The sequence below is a fragment of the Gorilla gorilla genome, chromosome 12, assembly GCF_029281585.2.
Source record: "Gorilla gorilla gorilla isolate KB3781 chromosome 12, NHGRI_mGorGor1-v2.1_pri, whole genome shotgun sequence".
Classification (NCBI taxonomy): Eukaryota; Metazoa; Chordata; class Mammalia; order Primates; family Hominidae; genus Gorilla; species Gorilla gorilla.
Genome location: NC_073236.2, coordinates 44,593,315 through 44,605,535, shown reverse-complemented (window position 1 = coordinate 44,605,535; position 12,221 = coordinate 44,593,315). Strand labels below are relative to the sequence as shown.

The 12,221-nt window shown below is 44.8% G+C and overlaps 1 protein-coding gene across 10 annotated transcripts in view; it reads left to right on the top strand.

Moving 5' to 3' along the window:
- Positions 1-12,221, top strand: part of ST6GAL2 (ST6 beta-galactoside alpha-2,6-sialyltransferase 2) — an 85,681-nt gene that overhangs the window by 43,051 nt on the left and 30,409 nt on the right. For all 10 annotated transcript variants that reach the window (XM_055378935.2, XM_031008301.3, XM_019021574.4 and 7 more), the window contains exons 2-4: positions 201-1,200; positions 10,052-10,149; positions 11,528-11,629. In XM_055378935.2, coding sequence (XP_055234910.1) covers positions 258-1,200; positions 10,052-10,149; positions 11,528-11,629 — 1,143 coding nt within the window. In that variant the 5' untranslated portion in view covers positions 201-257. The remainder of the gene's footprint in view (positions 1-200; positions 1,201-10,051; positions 10,150-11,527; positions 11,630-12,221) is intronic.

Genomic DNA, 12,221 nt, shown 5'->3' with positions numbered 1-12,221 from the left:
GTTGGTGGGAGGTGGGGGGCCGGGAGGGGGACAGATACGACACCTGGATTTAGCTAAAACTCCTGGATGATTCTGGTTTCTAGTGCCCCTTCTACAACCCCACCCCACCACCTACAGAAACACTGCTCAAGATAGAATGTCCCCAGTAGCATCTGAGCAGATGCCCCATGTTGGCTAACTGCCATCTGGCTGTTTTTCAGGTTCATTCTGCCACCCATCTGCATTAGGACACAAGGTGCTGACCGCAGAGACCTGCCATGAAACCACACTTGAAGCAATGGAGACAACGAATGCTTTTCGGAATATTCGCTTGGGGGCTCCTCTTTTTGCTGATTTTCATCTACTTCACCGACAGCAACCCCGCTGAGCCTGTACCCAGCTCCCTCTCCTTCCTGGAGACCAGGAGGCTCCTGCCGGTGCAGGGGAAGCAGCGGGCCATCATGGGCGCCGCGCATGAGCCCTCCCCGCCTGGGGGCCTGGACGCACGCCAGGCGCTGCCCCGCGCCCACCCAGCCGGTTCCTTTCATGCGGGGCCTGGAGACCTGCAGAAATGGGCCCAGTCCCAAGATGGGTTTGAACATAAAGAGTTTTTTTCATCCCAGGTGGGAAGAAAATCTCAAAGTGCTTTCTACCCGGAGGATGACGACTACTTTTTTGCTGCTGGTCAGCCAGGGTGGCACAGCCACACTCAGGGGACATTGGGATTCCCTTCCCCCGGGGAGCCAGGCCCGCGGGAGGGGGCTTTTCCGGCTGCACAGGTCCAGAGGAGGCGGGTGAAGAAGAGGCACCGGAGGCAGAGAAGGAGCCACGTGTTGGAGGAGGGCGACGACGGCGACAGGCTGTACTCCTCCATGTCCAGGGCCTTCCTGTACCGGCTTTGGAAGGGGAACGTCTCCTCCAAAATGCTGAACCCGCGCCTGCAGAAGGCGATGAAGGATTACCTGACCGCCAACAAGCACGGGGTGCGCTTCCGCGGGAAGCGGGAGGCCGGGCTGAGCAGGGCGCAGCTGCTGTGCCAGCTGCGGAGCCGCGCGCGCGTGCGGACGCTGGACGGCACCGAGGCGCCCTTTTCTGCGCTGGGCTGGCGGCGCCTGGTGCCCGCCGTGCCCCTGAGCCAGCTGCACCCGCGCGGCCTGCGCAGCTGCGCTGTCGTCATGTCTGCAGGCGCAATCCTCAACTCTTCCTTGGGCGAGGAAATAGGTAGGTCTCAGCGGGGGGACCAGGTCGCCCTGTCTTGAGCCAGTGTGTCCCTGGGGGCCGGTTCTTTCTGAGCGCGCCTCTGGATCTCTGACGGAGCAAGCTGGGGTCTCCGCACCAGGTGTTCCTAATATTAGCTGGAGATTCTTCAGGTGCTTTCCCATTGCTGGCACAGAATGAGTCTGCCTGGGGTCACAGCAGAAGTACTCTTCGGGAGACTCTTAGAGCAGGGATTTGGGGAATGCTAGGGAGCAGGAAGGGTCCTCCCCATAGCTGATGCCAGTAGGCAGTGGAAGGAAAGCGCCGCCCTTTGCCCCCGGCGTCCTTCTCACTGTTCAGACTTCGTATCCCATGGAAACCGCAGTCTGCATGGATATGCCCCCAGGCTGTGGCCCCTGAAAGCCCGGTGAACCCATCCTGCAGTGGGAATATGGGAAGGGAACAAGAGGAGGAGGCAAAAAAGCAGAAGCTGCCCAATCAGGGCATCAGCTCCAAAGAGCAGGGTGCATGAAGATAATATTGGTTACTGTGGGCTCTGAGAAGAGCCCAGCTGCTGTTGGGAACATCTTTCCCGTGGGGGAATAAGTTCTGGCCTCCCAACTGTTGGCACAAATCCAACCTTTGGGGCACTGCCAGTGCACCTACCAGGGACCTTCTCCAAGATGGTAAATAACATGCAACACCTGGGCTTCCTCCCTCCCTGCCAGGCTCTGTCTTCACATCCCTGTCAAGAGCCCTGGAGCACATCTGTTTCCCAGCTCCTGTATCAGTCAGGGTTCTCCAGAGACTCACACCAGGAGGCTATGTGTCTATACAGAGACAGATTTATTTTAGGGACTTGACTCCCATGATCGTGAAGGCTGGCAAGTCTGAAATATGTAGTGCAGCCCAGCAGATGGGAAACTCAGGCAGAGTTTCTGTGTTGCTGTCTTGAGGCAGAATTGTTTCTTGTTTAGGAAACTTCAGTCTTTGTTCTTAAAGCATTCACCTGGCTTGAGGAAGCACACCTGCATTTTGAGAGTCGTCTGCTTTTCTCAAAGTCTAGTGATTTAACTGTTAATCACATCTTAAAAACACCTTCCCAGCAACATCTAGACTAGTGTTTGACCAACCAGCTGGGCACTGTGGCCTAGCCAAGATGGCACACAACATTAGCCATCACTATTTCTTCCTAGTTTTCAAGTAAAATAACAGTTCTAATCTTTTTTGATTGATGGGGGCATGGCAGGGTTCAAATACATTTCCCTCCTGCAGAGTGGTGTAGGTTCTGCACCAGATGGGCCTGCGTTGGCTCTCCTCAGAATTCCCCTTCCTCGCTGGATCACATTCATTTCCCCACCTGCCCCAGACTCTCACCGTCTTGCCAGAGATACCCAGGCTCTTGTGTTGCCATAGCTGGGCTCTCCCTCAGCAGTTTCAGATCCCTTTGCTCCTGGAACTCCCCTTCTTCCCAGGCTAATTCCACTGCTAGACCAGTCAGCAAGCAGCTTGGCCCTTTAGGCTCATTCATTTGACAAATATGTGTTTAGCCCCTAATATGTGCTTGACTCTGTACTAGGAGCAGTAAAACAAATGTGAGTCAAATACAGCGTCAGCCTCAAGTCCAGATATAAAACAATCATGTCCTGTACACTCTCACAGTAGGCGCTGTTAGGGCATAACTGGTCTGGAAGTGACATTCAGGGAGTGTTGCTCCCTCTTTGCAAATAAGTAATCTTTGTTGTCTTCATTTTAAGCGGATCCATTAGTTGTTCTGTGTCCTTGAAGAGAGGCCTATGTTCCAGAGTTCTCTCGGAATAGGGTGAAGCCACTGTAGGCAGGCTCAGAAGCCCAGATCTCAGCTCAGCAGAAGTCCTTGGGCATGAGGCTGAATGAGAAATATTTTTAAAGTTAAAAAAAACAAGACAGTGAGTCTGGAATCAAGGTCTGGGGTCCCTGTGTCCCTGTGCTGACATTACAGCAGGCTCATAATAACACAGTCCATGTGTCACATAAGCTTGTAGCCAAAGCCGGAGCAGAGCAGCCTGCAATTTATTAAGAAGAAGCAGTGGTGTAGAGGTCCCCGGGGTGAAATGACACCACAGTTCTTTCTCATTTCTGAGAGCCAATGTTAATAACGTGGAGAAGGGATTTAAGTATTATGCTTGAAGCAGGCAGTCACTTGCTTCCGGTTTGGTTTGGTTTTAAACACCTCTGCATCAGAGGTGAAGATCTGGATTGCTCTTGCATGTCAGTGAGCAGTCCCTCGTTCTTTTTTTCTGCATAAATATCCCTGACCAGAATCTTGTAAACTCTGTTTACAATTTGGAAGAGAACGTGAAAGACGCTGAGAAGTCCATGTTTCTGGGAAACTTGAAATGCCAGTTATATCTTTGTTAATTTCTAGTATCCAAATCTAATTTATTTGGCATGCACTTGCGTGAGTCTTTATGATTAGAACTGTAGAATCACAACTGAAGAACATGCCTGGAAATGTCTTTAAAATTCTCTTTATTGTTTTGTCTAGGGTCGTTTGGATCAGATTTTGTATCTACTATTTTAAGAACATGTTACCATAGCATGGCTCAATTTGTATAAACAAAAAGTTTCATTTGTATAAGTTGGTATCTCAGCATCAGCAGTGTACATGCCAGGTGCCGACCTCGCTCCTTCCTGTTCACCTGAATATATGCAAGCAAACCCACATAGTTATGAATGGCTTGCAGAATACAAACAAACTCTGGCAGCAAATTCCTTCAGGCAGCTTAGAATATTGGGGGCATGGTGTAGCTAAATTCATGTTGGCCCCTAAGTATCTACTTGTGAATCGGCTAAATGAAGATCAAAAGACTTACCAAAGATCACGATCTTATGAAAAATTGAAGGCAGAGCTAGGAAGTATCTCAGATGATCAGTGCTTATCAGCCCTACCTATGCTCTGCCAGGAGGACCCCTCTCCATGCTGATGTCAAAGGGAGACCCAGTCAGTCTCAGGTTTGCTTACTGGCTGCCCTTTCGCTCCCCCTGGTGTTTGCTCTACTGGCAGTGCAGCCCCCATCCCTCTACCCTTCTGCTGGAACTGGATCACACAATGGAATTGGTTTAGGTTAGAAAAGTAGAGCAGTTGTAAACGCTTCCACTGTGAATATGTTATTGAAAAACAAACTAATTGTTTTGGAAACCTGGATCATTCTTTCCTAGAGTTATAAGATGATCTGTTTTCACCCATGCATATAAGCAATAATAATTTGCTTCTATGCAGTGCTACTAGCATTCATGTGGAAACATGTTACAGAGGAGAAAGGTCTGCTCTGAACCACCAGCAATAGCCTTCATGTGGGAAACCAAGATCTGTGTACCTGAAACTCAAATTCTGGCAAGTGCATGGGAAATGGGACATGGAGGGAGAGACTGGGGGTGGGATGCATAGACTGGTGGAGAGGGCTTGAGATTTGACATGTCATGTTACCTTTTAAAAAAGCAAGAAAGAAGAAAGCAGTCCATATACTCATCCAATTAGCATTATTTATTGATCACCAACTCTCCACCAGATCCTGGGCTAGACACAAAAATGAACAGGTCACACGCTCAACTATCCATACCGGCACACTTCAGTGGTAAACAGACAATTCCAGTGTTGTGGGTTGGAGAAGGACAGAGAGATATGTAGGCTGACAAGGCAGAAATGACAATGGATTCCTAACTCCCCTGAGGGCTGGTAGAGAGAAGAGATTGGTAAAGACTGCTCCAGGGAGAGGAGACCAAGCTGAAGGCCCAGCATCATATGGAAGTGAGAAACAGCATGTTGTGCAGGTGGTGAGAGCTACAGGGAGTACATGGGCTCGTAGGGACAGAAGAAGAAGCAGGCTTGGAAGGCAGATCATCTTCCTGGATGCCCTTGCAAGCCACTCTCTGAAAATTAGACTTCACTTAATGGAAATCATAGGTACCACTTATAGTACAGACAAGGCCCTGTTCAAAATGCTCTTGTTTTTTTGTTTTTGTTTTTGTTTGTTTTTTTGTTTTTTTGAGATGGAGTCTCCCGCTGTTGCCCAGGCTGGAGTGTAGTGGCACAATCTTGGCTCACTGCAACCTCCACTTCCCAGGCTCAAGCTATTCTCCTGCGTCAGCCTCCCGAGTAGCTGGGATTACAGGCACGCGCCACCATACCCAGCTAATTTTTGTGTTTTTAGTAGAGATGGGGTTTCATCATGTTGGCCAGGCTGGTCTTGAACTTCTGACCTCAAGTGATCTGCTCGCCTCGGCCTCCCAAAGTGCTGGAAGTAAAGGTGTGAGCCACTGTGCCCAACCCAAAGTACTTTTTATGTGCTAACTGTTGTAAACCTTACAACCCTAAGTGATAGATAACTTTGTTCCCATTTTACAGATAAGGAAATGAAGGTACCTCCCGTCATATGTGCAGAGTCTGGATTCAAACCCCAGTCTGGGTCTCCAGAAACACTAGCTCTCACCCCTGTGCCCATGATGTGCAGCCATTGCAGATAGTCACTGTAGAGAGATCACTCCAGAGCCTGGACTTGAGGGTGCAAGGGAAGTACATCAAGAGGTGAGGGTTACAGGTCCTGGGGAGAAACAGGGCTCCCAGGGTAATGGAGCTCCCAAAGCGATGCTTTGTCCAATCCCAGGCAGGCCATTCTCTAGTGACTGGAGGCTTGCTCTCCTGCTGTTTGAATTTTCTCATCAGTGTAGGAGAGGGGGATGATGTGGTGAATGGGGCCTGGGGCAGGGCAGTGACCGGGTGCTGGCCCAGCAGCTCCTTGAAGGGCTTTAATTTTCCTTCCATGGATGCACTTGTATGGCTCCATTCTCAAGGACAACACAGCATGGTTCTGGCCTGGAAATGCCTTCTCCAGAAATAGAACTTGACTTTCTTCCCCTTGTATTTGCCGTCTGACCTATTCCTTTTTTTCTAAATATGAATGGACAGCTTCTAGTCTCACAGTGCATTATCAAGGAATGCACAACCAGGTGTACGTTTACAGAACGTGTCTGTGTGAGAGACAGTCTCAGCGCACCCTCCCCTTCCATCCCAACCCCACGCTGCTCATAGTGGCTGTTCATAGAGGGCTTGCACTGGGCCTAGCCACAAGCCTACATGACCCTGCCTCCCTGCCCTCTCCACGCAGGTGGCCTTTTAACTCTGCAGACTAATACCACCCCCAAAGGAATTACACTGCGTTATCTTTCTGTGCCCTATGCCTCGTGAAGTCCTTGGATGGTTTAGAGCACAGCTCCACAATAAGACAATGGGCATTTAAATGCTGGGATGTTTTCAAGGGTGATGCAATTAATTCAGATTTATTAGTCAAATAATAGAAATGCACCCACCGCTTGAGGCCCTTGGGTAGGCTGTGTCTGAGGGGTGGGTAGCGTGGTTTGGAGAGAACTGAGATTGAGGATTGCTGGCATCACACTTCCTCTCTGGCTTAGGGCTGATTCCCTCCCAGCACCTGCAGTCACCTCGCTGGTGGAGTCTCCTCTCACTGTCTGCAACCAGAGGGTTTCCCTAGCTTAGCAGTGGGAACAGTGAGATCTAAGCTTACCCTTAGCCTTTGCAAGGCCCTTTCGAGGGTCCATGAGAAAACACTATTCTGATAAGTATACTCAGAGTTCTTTTCCTTTCAGTTGTTGACATTTGCACTGGTGGTACAAACACAATGAATGATGCATGAGACTGGGGCTTCTTAGCACAAGTCAGGGCAGCAGAACCCAAAGCTCAACCTTTGAATACACGTGTTTTTCAGATTCAGTGGGGCACATGGGGAAATAGGAGAAAAGCACTTATGTGTGCCAGTTCACAAAGGAAAAGCCCTTGGGTAATTGCACTGTGAGCCGAACTAGCCACTTTTTTCATGAAATACAATTTTAACTTGAAAAGAAACGTTAATTATTCAGACTTGGATATTTGGCAGATATATTCTCAAAAAGGAATCAAGCGAGCCTGTCACTTTTAGGAAAATAACTGATAGTATTTGTTGCCAATGATAAAACTCAAGCTTTGAACCAAGAACTTGGAAGTTTTCCAGACTTTAAAAACTGGGGAACTCCATGGTGATACTAATCAATGTGGTGTTTCAATTCTTTTTTTTTTTTTTTTTTTTTTTTTTCAGATGGAGTTTTGCTCCTGTTGCTCAGGTTGTAGTGTAATGGTGCAATCTTGGCTCACTGCAACCTCTGCCCCCTGGGTTCAAGCAATTCTACCTTAGCCTCCCGAGTAGCTGGGATTACAGGCATGCACCAGCACGCCCAGCTAATTTTTTTTTTTTTTTTTTTGTATTTTTAGTAGAGACGGGGTTTCTCCATGGTGGTCAGGCTGGTCTCGAACTCCCAACCTCAGATGATCCACCCACCTGTTCCTCCCAAAGTGTTGGGATTACAGGCATGAGCCACCATGCCCAGCCAGTGTTTCAACTCTTTATAACAAAATGCATCACTATTTGGAATATCTGACTAACATATTTTATATATATATATAACTTATATATAACTATGCCTAGCTGATAGTTTTCAGCTGATCATTGTACAATATTATACAATTATGCATGAGTGAAAGATCCATTTTAAGAGAAAAATAGACCACAAGTTTTAATGTAACAGAGCACAAAAAGTTCATTGATGGGTTTCAGATTCCAAATTATAACCAACCCTAAGAAACTCGCCCTCGTAGAGTTTTGTTAGGTATCAAAGAAGAATATTCACAGTTCTTTGGAAGGATTCTTTAAATAGCTCTCTCAATTCAACAGTGTGTCTGAGCCTTCATATACTTCAAATAAAACAACATATTGCAACAAGTTGAATTCAAAAGCAGATGTGAGAAACCAACTTTCTAAAAAAGCCAGACCTTAAAGAGACTTGCAAACATTAAAAACGGTGCCAGTCTTCTCAGTATTCTTTTGGTTTTTGAAAATATAGAGGTTTTTTAAATTGAAAAAAAGCTATTTTAAAATAAATCAAGAGACATTTTAAAATTCCCTGTTTTACTTTTTAGTATGGTAAATATCAGTAGATATATTCCATCTGCCTAAAAAGTGTTTGGATTATCAATAAATTTCAAGAGTCTACTGTTTTGGGTAATCTAGTTTTTGTACCTCAAATATTATTTGAATTTTTTGACAAAACATTATTCAATAAAAATAAATAAGAAATCCATTACCTCAATAAAGTATGAACAAATCCTTAAATTGTGAAGTAAAGAACTGGTTTTAACTTGGAGGCATTCATGTATTTTGACATCATTTACACAAAGAATAGATCCCCTTGAACCTAGAGATCGGCAGACTTTTTTACAGAGCCTGGTAGTAGATATTTTTTGTTTTGTGAACTGTATCTCTGTCTCTGTCTTAACAACTCAACTCTGCAGTTATAGACAGCGTGTACAGTGAGTGTGTCTGTGTTATGGTGGAACTTGATTTACTAAAACAAGTGGCAGGTCAGATTTGGCCAGAAGGTCCTAGTTTGCCAACTCCTGCAAAATTTCCCCTAAAAGAACATTGCAGGGTTTTGATGACATAGCCACCTACGCTTTACGCATTCACGTGTTCCAAAAGTGAATTAATTTTGGTGCTAAAGCTGGAATTTGAATTTTTTTAAATTTAGGGTTTGTCAGTGAAGGCACCTTTTTAAACATTGTTTTAGCGGGGGCATGCATGGTGAGTTTCTGCTATTTGGGGAGCAAGAAGACAACTCCAAAGGAGCAGATAGCAGGAACTCAGGGAAGAAGGCGGCTGCCTTAGGCACTTGTGCGGGCTCGGGGACTATAAATGCAGCTCCCCTTGGGCATGACAGAAACACCTCTTTTCACCTCTCCCTCACAGACAGGCACTGTCCTTGCTCCAGGCCGAGCTTGGAATCTGCATGAGATATTTAAAGCTAAAGAAGGCCCTTAGAAAATTGCTTTCTTGCTCATTGACTCTGGCTTCAGGCTGGTTTCTAGGAATTTCAAGACACATGTATGTTTATAGGCTGCCTTCTGTAAAGGGAACATATCCCCTAGTCCCAGTGCTAAATCAGGTGAACCCACTTTCCTGTGCCTCCCACTGTTCACCTCCTTGTCAGCCTCCAGGATAGGGGTACCTTGTTTTCATCCAGGACCTCCCAGCCCAGCATTCAGAGAACTTGGGCAAGTCAGGCTGTCAAGTTGAATGAAGTGAGATGTAGATTTACGTTGCATTCATAGTTCAAGTTTGGTGAAGCACGGTGTGTGGTTATAGAACATAAGAGCCCTGGCAGCTGGTGGCATTGGTGGTCTCTCCATCTCACCCATCCTCAGGGGCTATGGTGGTCTGGCAGGCTATTGCTGCTAACGCAGAATGCTCTTAAGGTTGCTCTCACACAGGTCTTCTTGCCATCGGCAGCAGTATGTAAGGCTGCGTCAAAGTCAGGGCTGACTTTCTTTCTTTCTTCAACATTACATGCAGAATCTCTGCTTAAGGGCTGGCTTTCTTTTTAAGCATACACCAGCACCAAAAAGCAGCCCTTGCTTTCCAGTGTCTTTATCTGCTCCAGTACAGTCTCCCTCAAGATGTACTGGAAGCTTTGGGAGAATGGCTGCATCAAGCATGTCACTTGTAAGAATGTTGAAAAGGTAGCAAGTATCTAAATATCACTTAGATCATACAGTCTCGCCCATAATTGAACAGATTTTATATCTATATATATCCATATTGATGTTTCCTCCAGCCAAGATCTCATTCTCAGTGAAGAGTAAATTCTCTGAAAATCATATGGGGATATCTTAACTTTATTGGTGATGTATAATTAGCTTCAGGTATTGAAAGATTTGCTTTAACATTTTTTCCTAGATTATGTGATTCTACAGAGAACAAAAGTAAGCTTGTCACTTATGTGCCCTTAGATTCTCATGATGCAGTTTTGAGATTTAACTCTGCTCCTACACGTGGTTATGAGAAAGATGTTGGGAATAAAACCACCGTACGCATCATTAATTCGCAGGTAAGACAGATGGAGTGTTTTCATGGATGTATGTTTCTTAGGTTTAACTGGATGAGTGAAGAGAAATGAGTTTAACTGGATGAGTGAAGAGAAGTTACCTGGTTAATTATGACCGTGGTGCTTGTTTCTTTCTATCAATCTTATAATTGATAGAAATTAATGAAGAAAACTGCAGAGAAATGGGGATTTAGACATGACATGAATAGGAGGAAATGAATAAAATTAAAAGGAAAAATCAGTAGAAATAGAAATATATATATTTATAATCATAGACTTAGCATGTTGCATTTTGTGAACTGACAAAAGTTAAATTTAGAAGAAATGGCAATAAAGAAAGCAGAGGATAAAGGGGAGAAAAGCAAAGTATAAAATCTGAGTTCGTAGGAGATCTTTGCAACTTTAGGCTGCCATTTAGAAATTTGAAAAAATGAAAAGGAATTGTTTAATTGGAAATGAAAATACCTCGTTTCTTCACGTTCTTAATGAGAATGCCTTGCAAATTTATAGCAAAATTATCCTCAGAACAAACCACAACAATTTCTGGAGTTTCAAAATATGTAGAAAAAAGTGAGGTGATGAGTGATTTATGGTGAGTTGCTTACAGAACAAAAGATGAGCTTTCTGCACAGTTCACTGCACCAGGCAGCCTGCCGCAAGGTATGAAACAATTACCATATTTCCTTAATTCAGAGATGTCATTTGACTGTAAAATCTGCCATTCATTTAATAACAACTTTTTACAAAGGAGGAGGTAAATGCCACCAAATTAGAATACATATCATCTGTAACATACATTCTAACGAAGAAACTTTAACATGTGAAGGAAAAAAGTACATCGTAATAATGGTTAAAAAAAAAGTATCTTAAAACTGAGGGAAAATAATACGTTGTTTTTTCCTGAAATAATAATTTTAAAAAGATGATTGGCAGCTGAGATTGAAGAACTCATTTAGAACTAGGTAGGGCCACAGAGGGAAGGCTGCGGCTGGCACCCTGGAGGCTCCTTCTGAACTCACTTCATCCACACCTGCAACTCTGTCTCCAAATTACATGTGAAGGCAATTGTAGAAGAGGTTGTGCGGCTTGAATTAGCTAGGGAGTTGCATCGTTCAGGATCTGGATTCAATACAACTAGACATGAGTACATTGCTGGTGAAAATGTCAGAACTTGTGCTTTTTTTTAAAAAAAGTAATTTCCTCAAACATTCTTTAAGTGCTTCTGCATGCAATGCCTGCCTCTCTCCCTCCCCCAGAAGAAAATACAACGTCTGAGCCACCTTTTTCTTGCCCCAGTTCTTTTTAATTTTCACCTCTTTTTAAAATGCAATTTTTAACAACCAAACCCTGGCTTTGAAATGGTTTTTCTGTGTGTTTGCAGATTCTGACCAACCCCAGCCATCACTTCATTGACAGTTCACTGTATAAAGACGTCATTTTGGTGGCCTGGGACCCTGCCCCATATTCCGCAAATCTTAACCTGGTAAGTGTTTCCCTGGATTTGCCCACCCCAACGGTCAGACAATGGCTTTGACTAATTAATCATAAGAGCAAGGCAAGGATTAAGCTTTGACAGACAATGAAAGTACCCATCAATATCAATTTAATGCATGTTTGCGAACACCACGTTGATACCCAGTTACAGTAGCACACTTGTAATGCCATGTAATGCCAAAGTGCTTTTGTGCAGAATTGGTGGGCAGGGCAGCCGGGTGGGGGAAATGTAGAATATCTAAATATTCAGAAATTTCTAGTTACACTAAAGGGTTGACTGATTAAACTCAGAATTGTTTCATTGTGATAGGGCTACATTACCTTTCAAGTAGTTGGAAGACCTTTTGAAATAAATTGAAAGTGATGGCACGAAAATCTCAACTTTGTGAATCCACAGCTCATTTTTATTTAAATGGGGCCTGTTCCAGGCTCTTCTTGAGTGTGTTCCTCTGGCCTCTGCTTCTGAATCTGTTGAATTTTATGCAATACGGCTGAAACAAATTTATTACTAGCCATAAAAACACAAACAGGTTATATTTGGGACATTCTGGTAAATCATTGCCTGTCTAAACAAGCAGCCA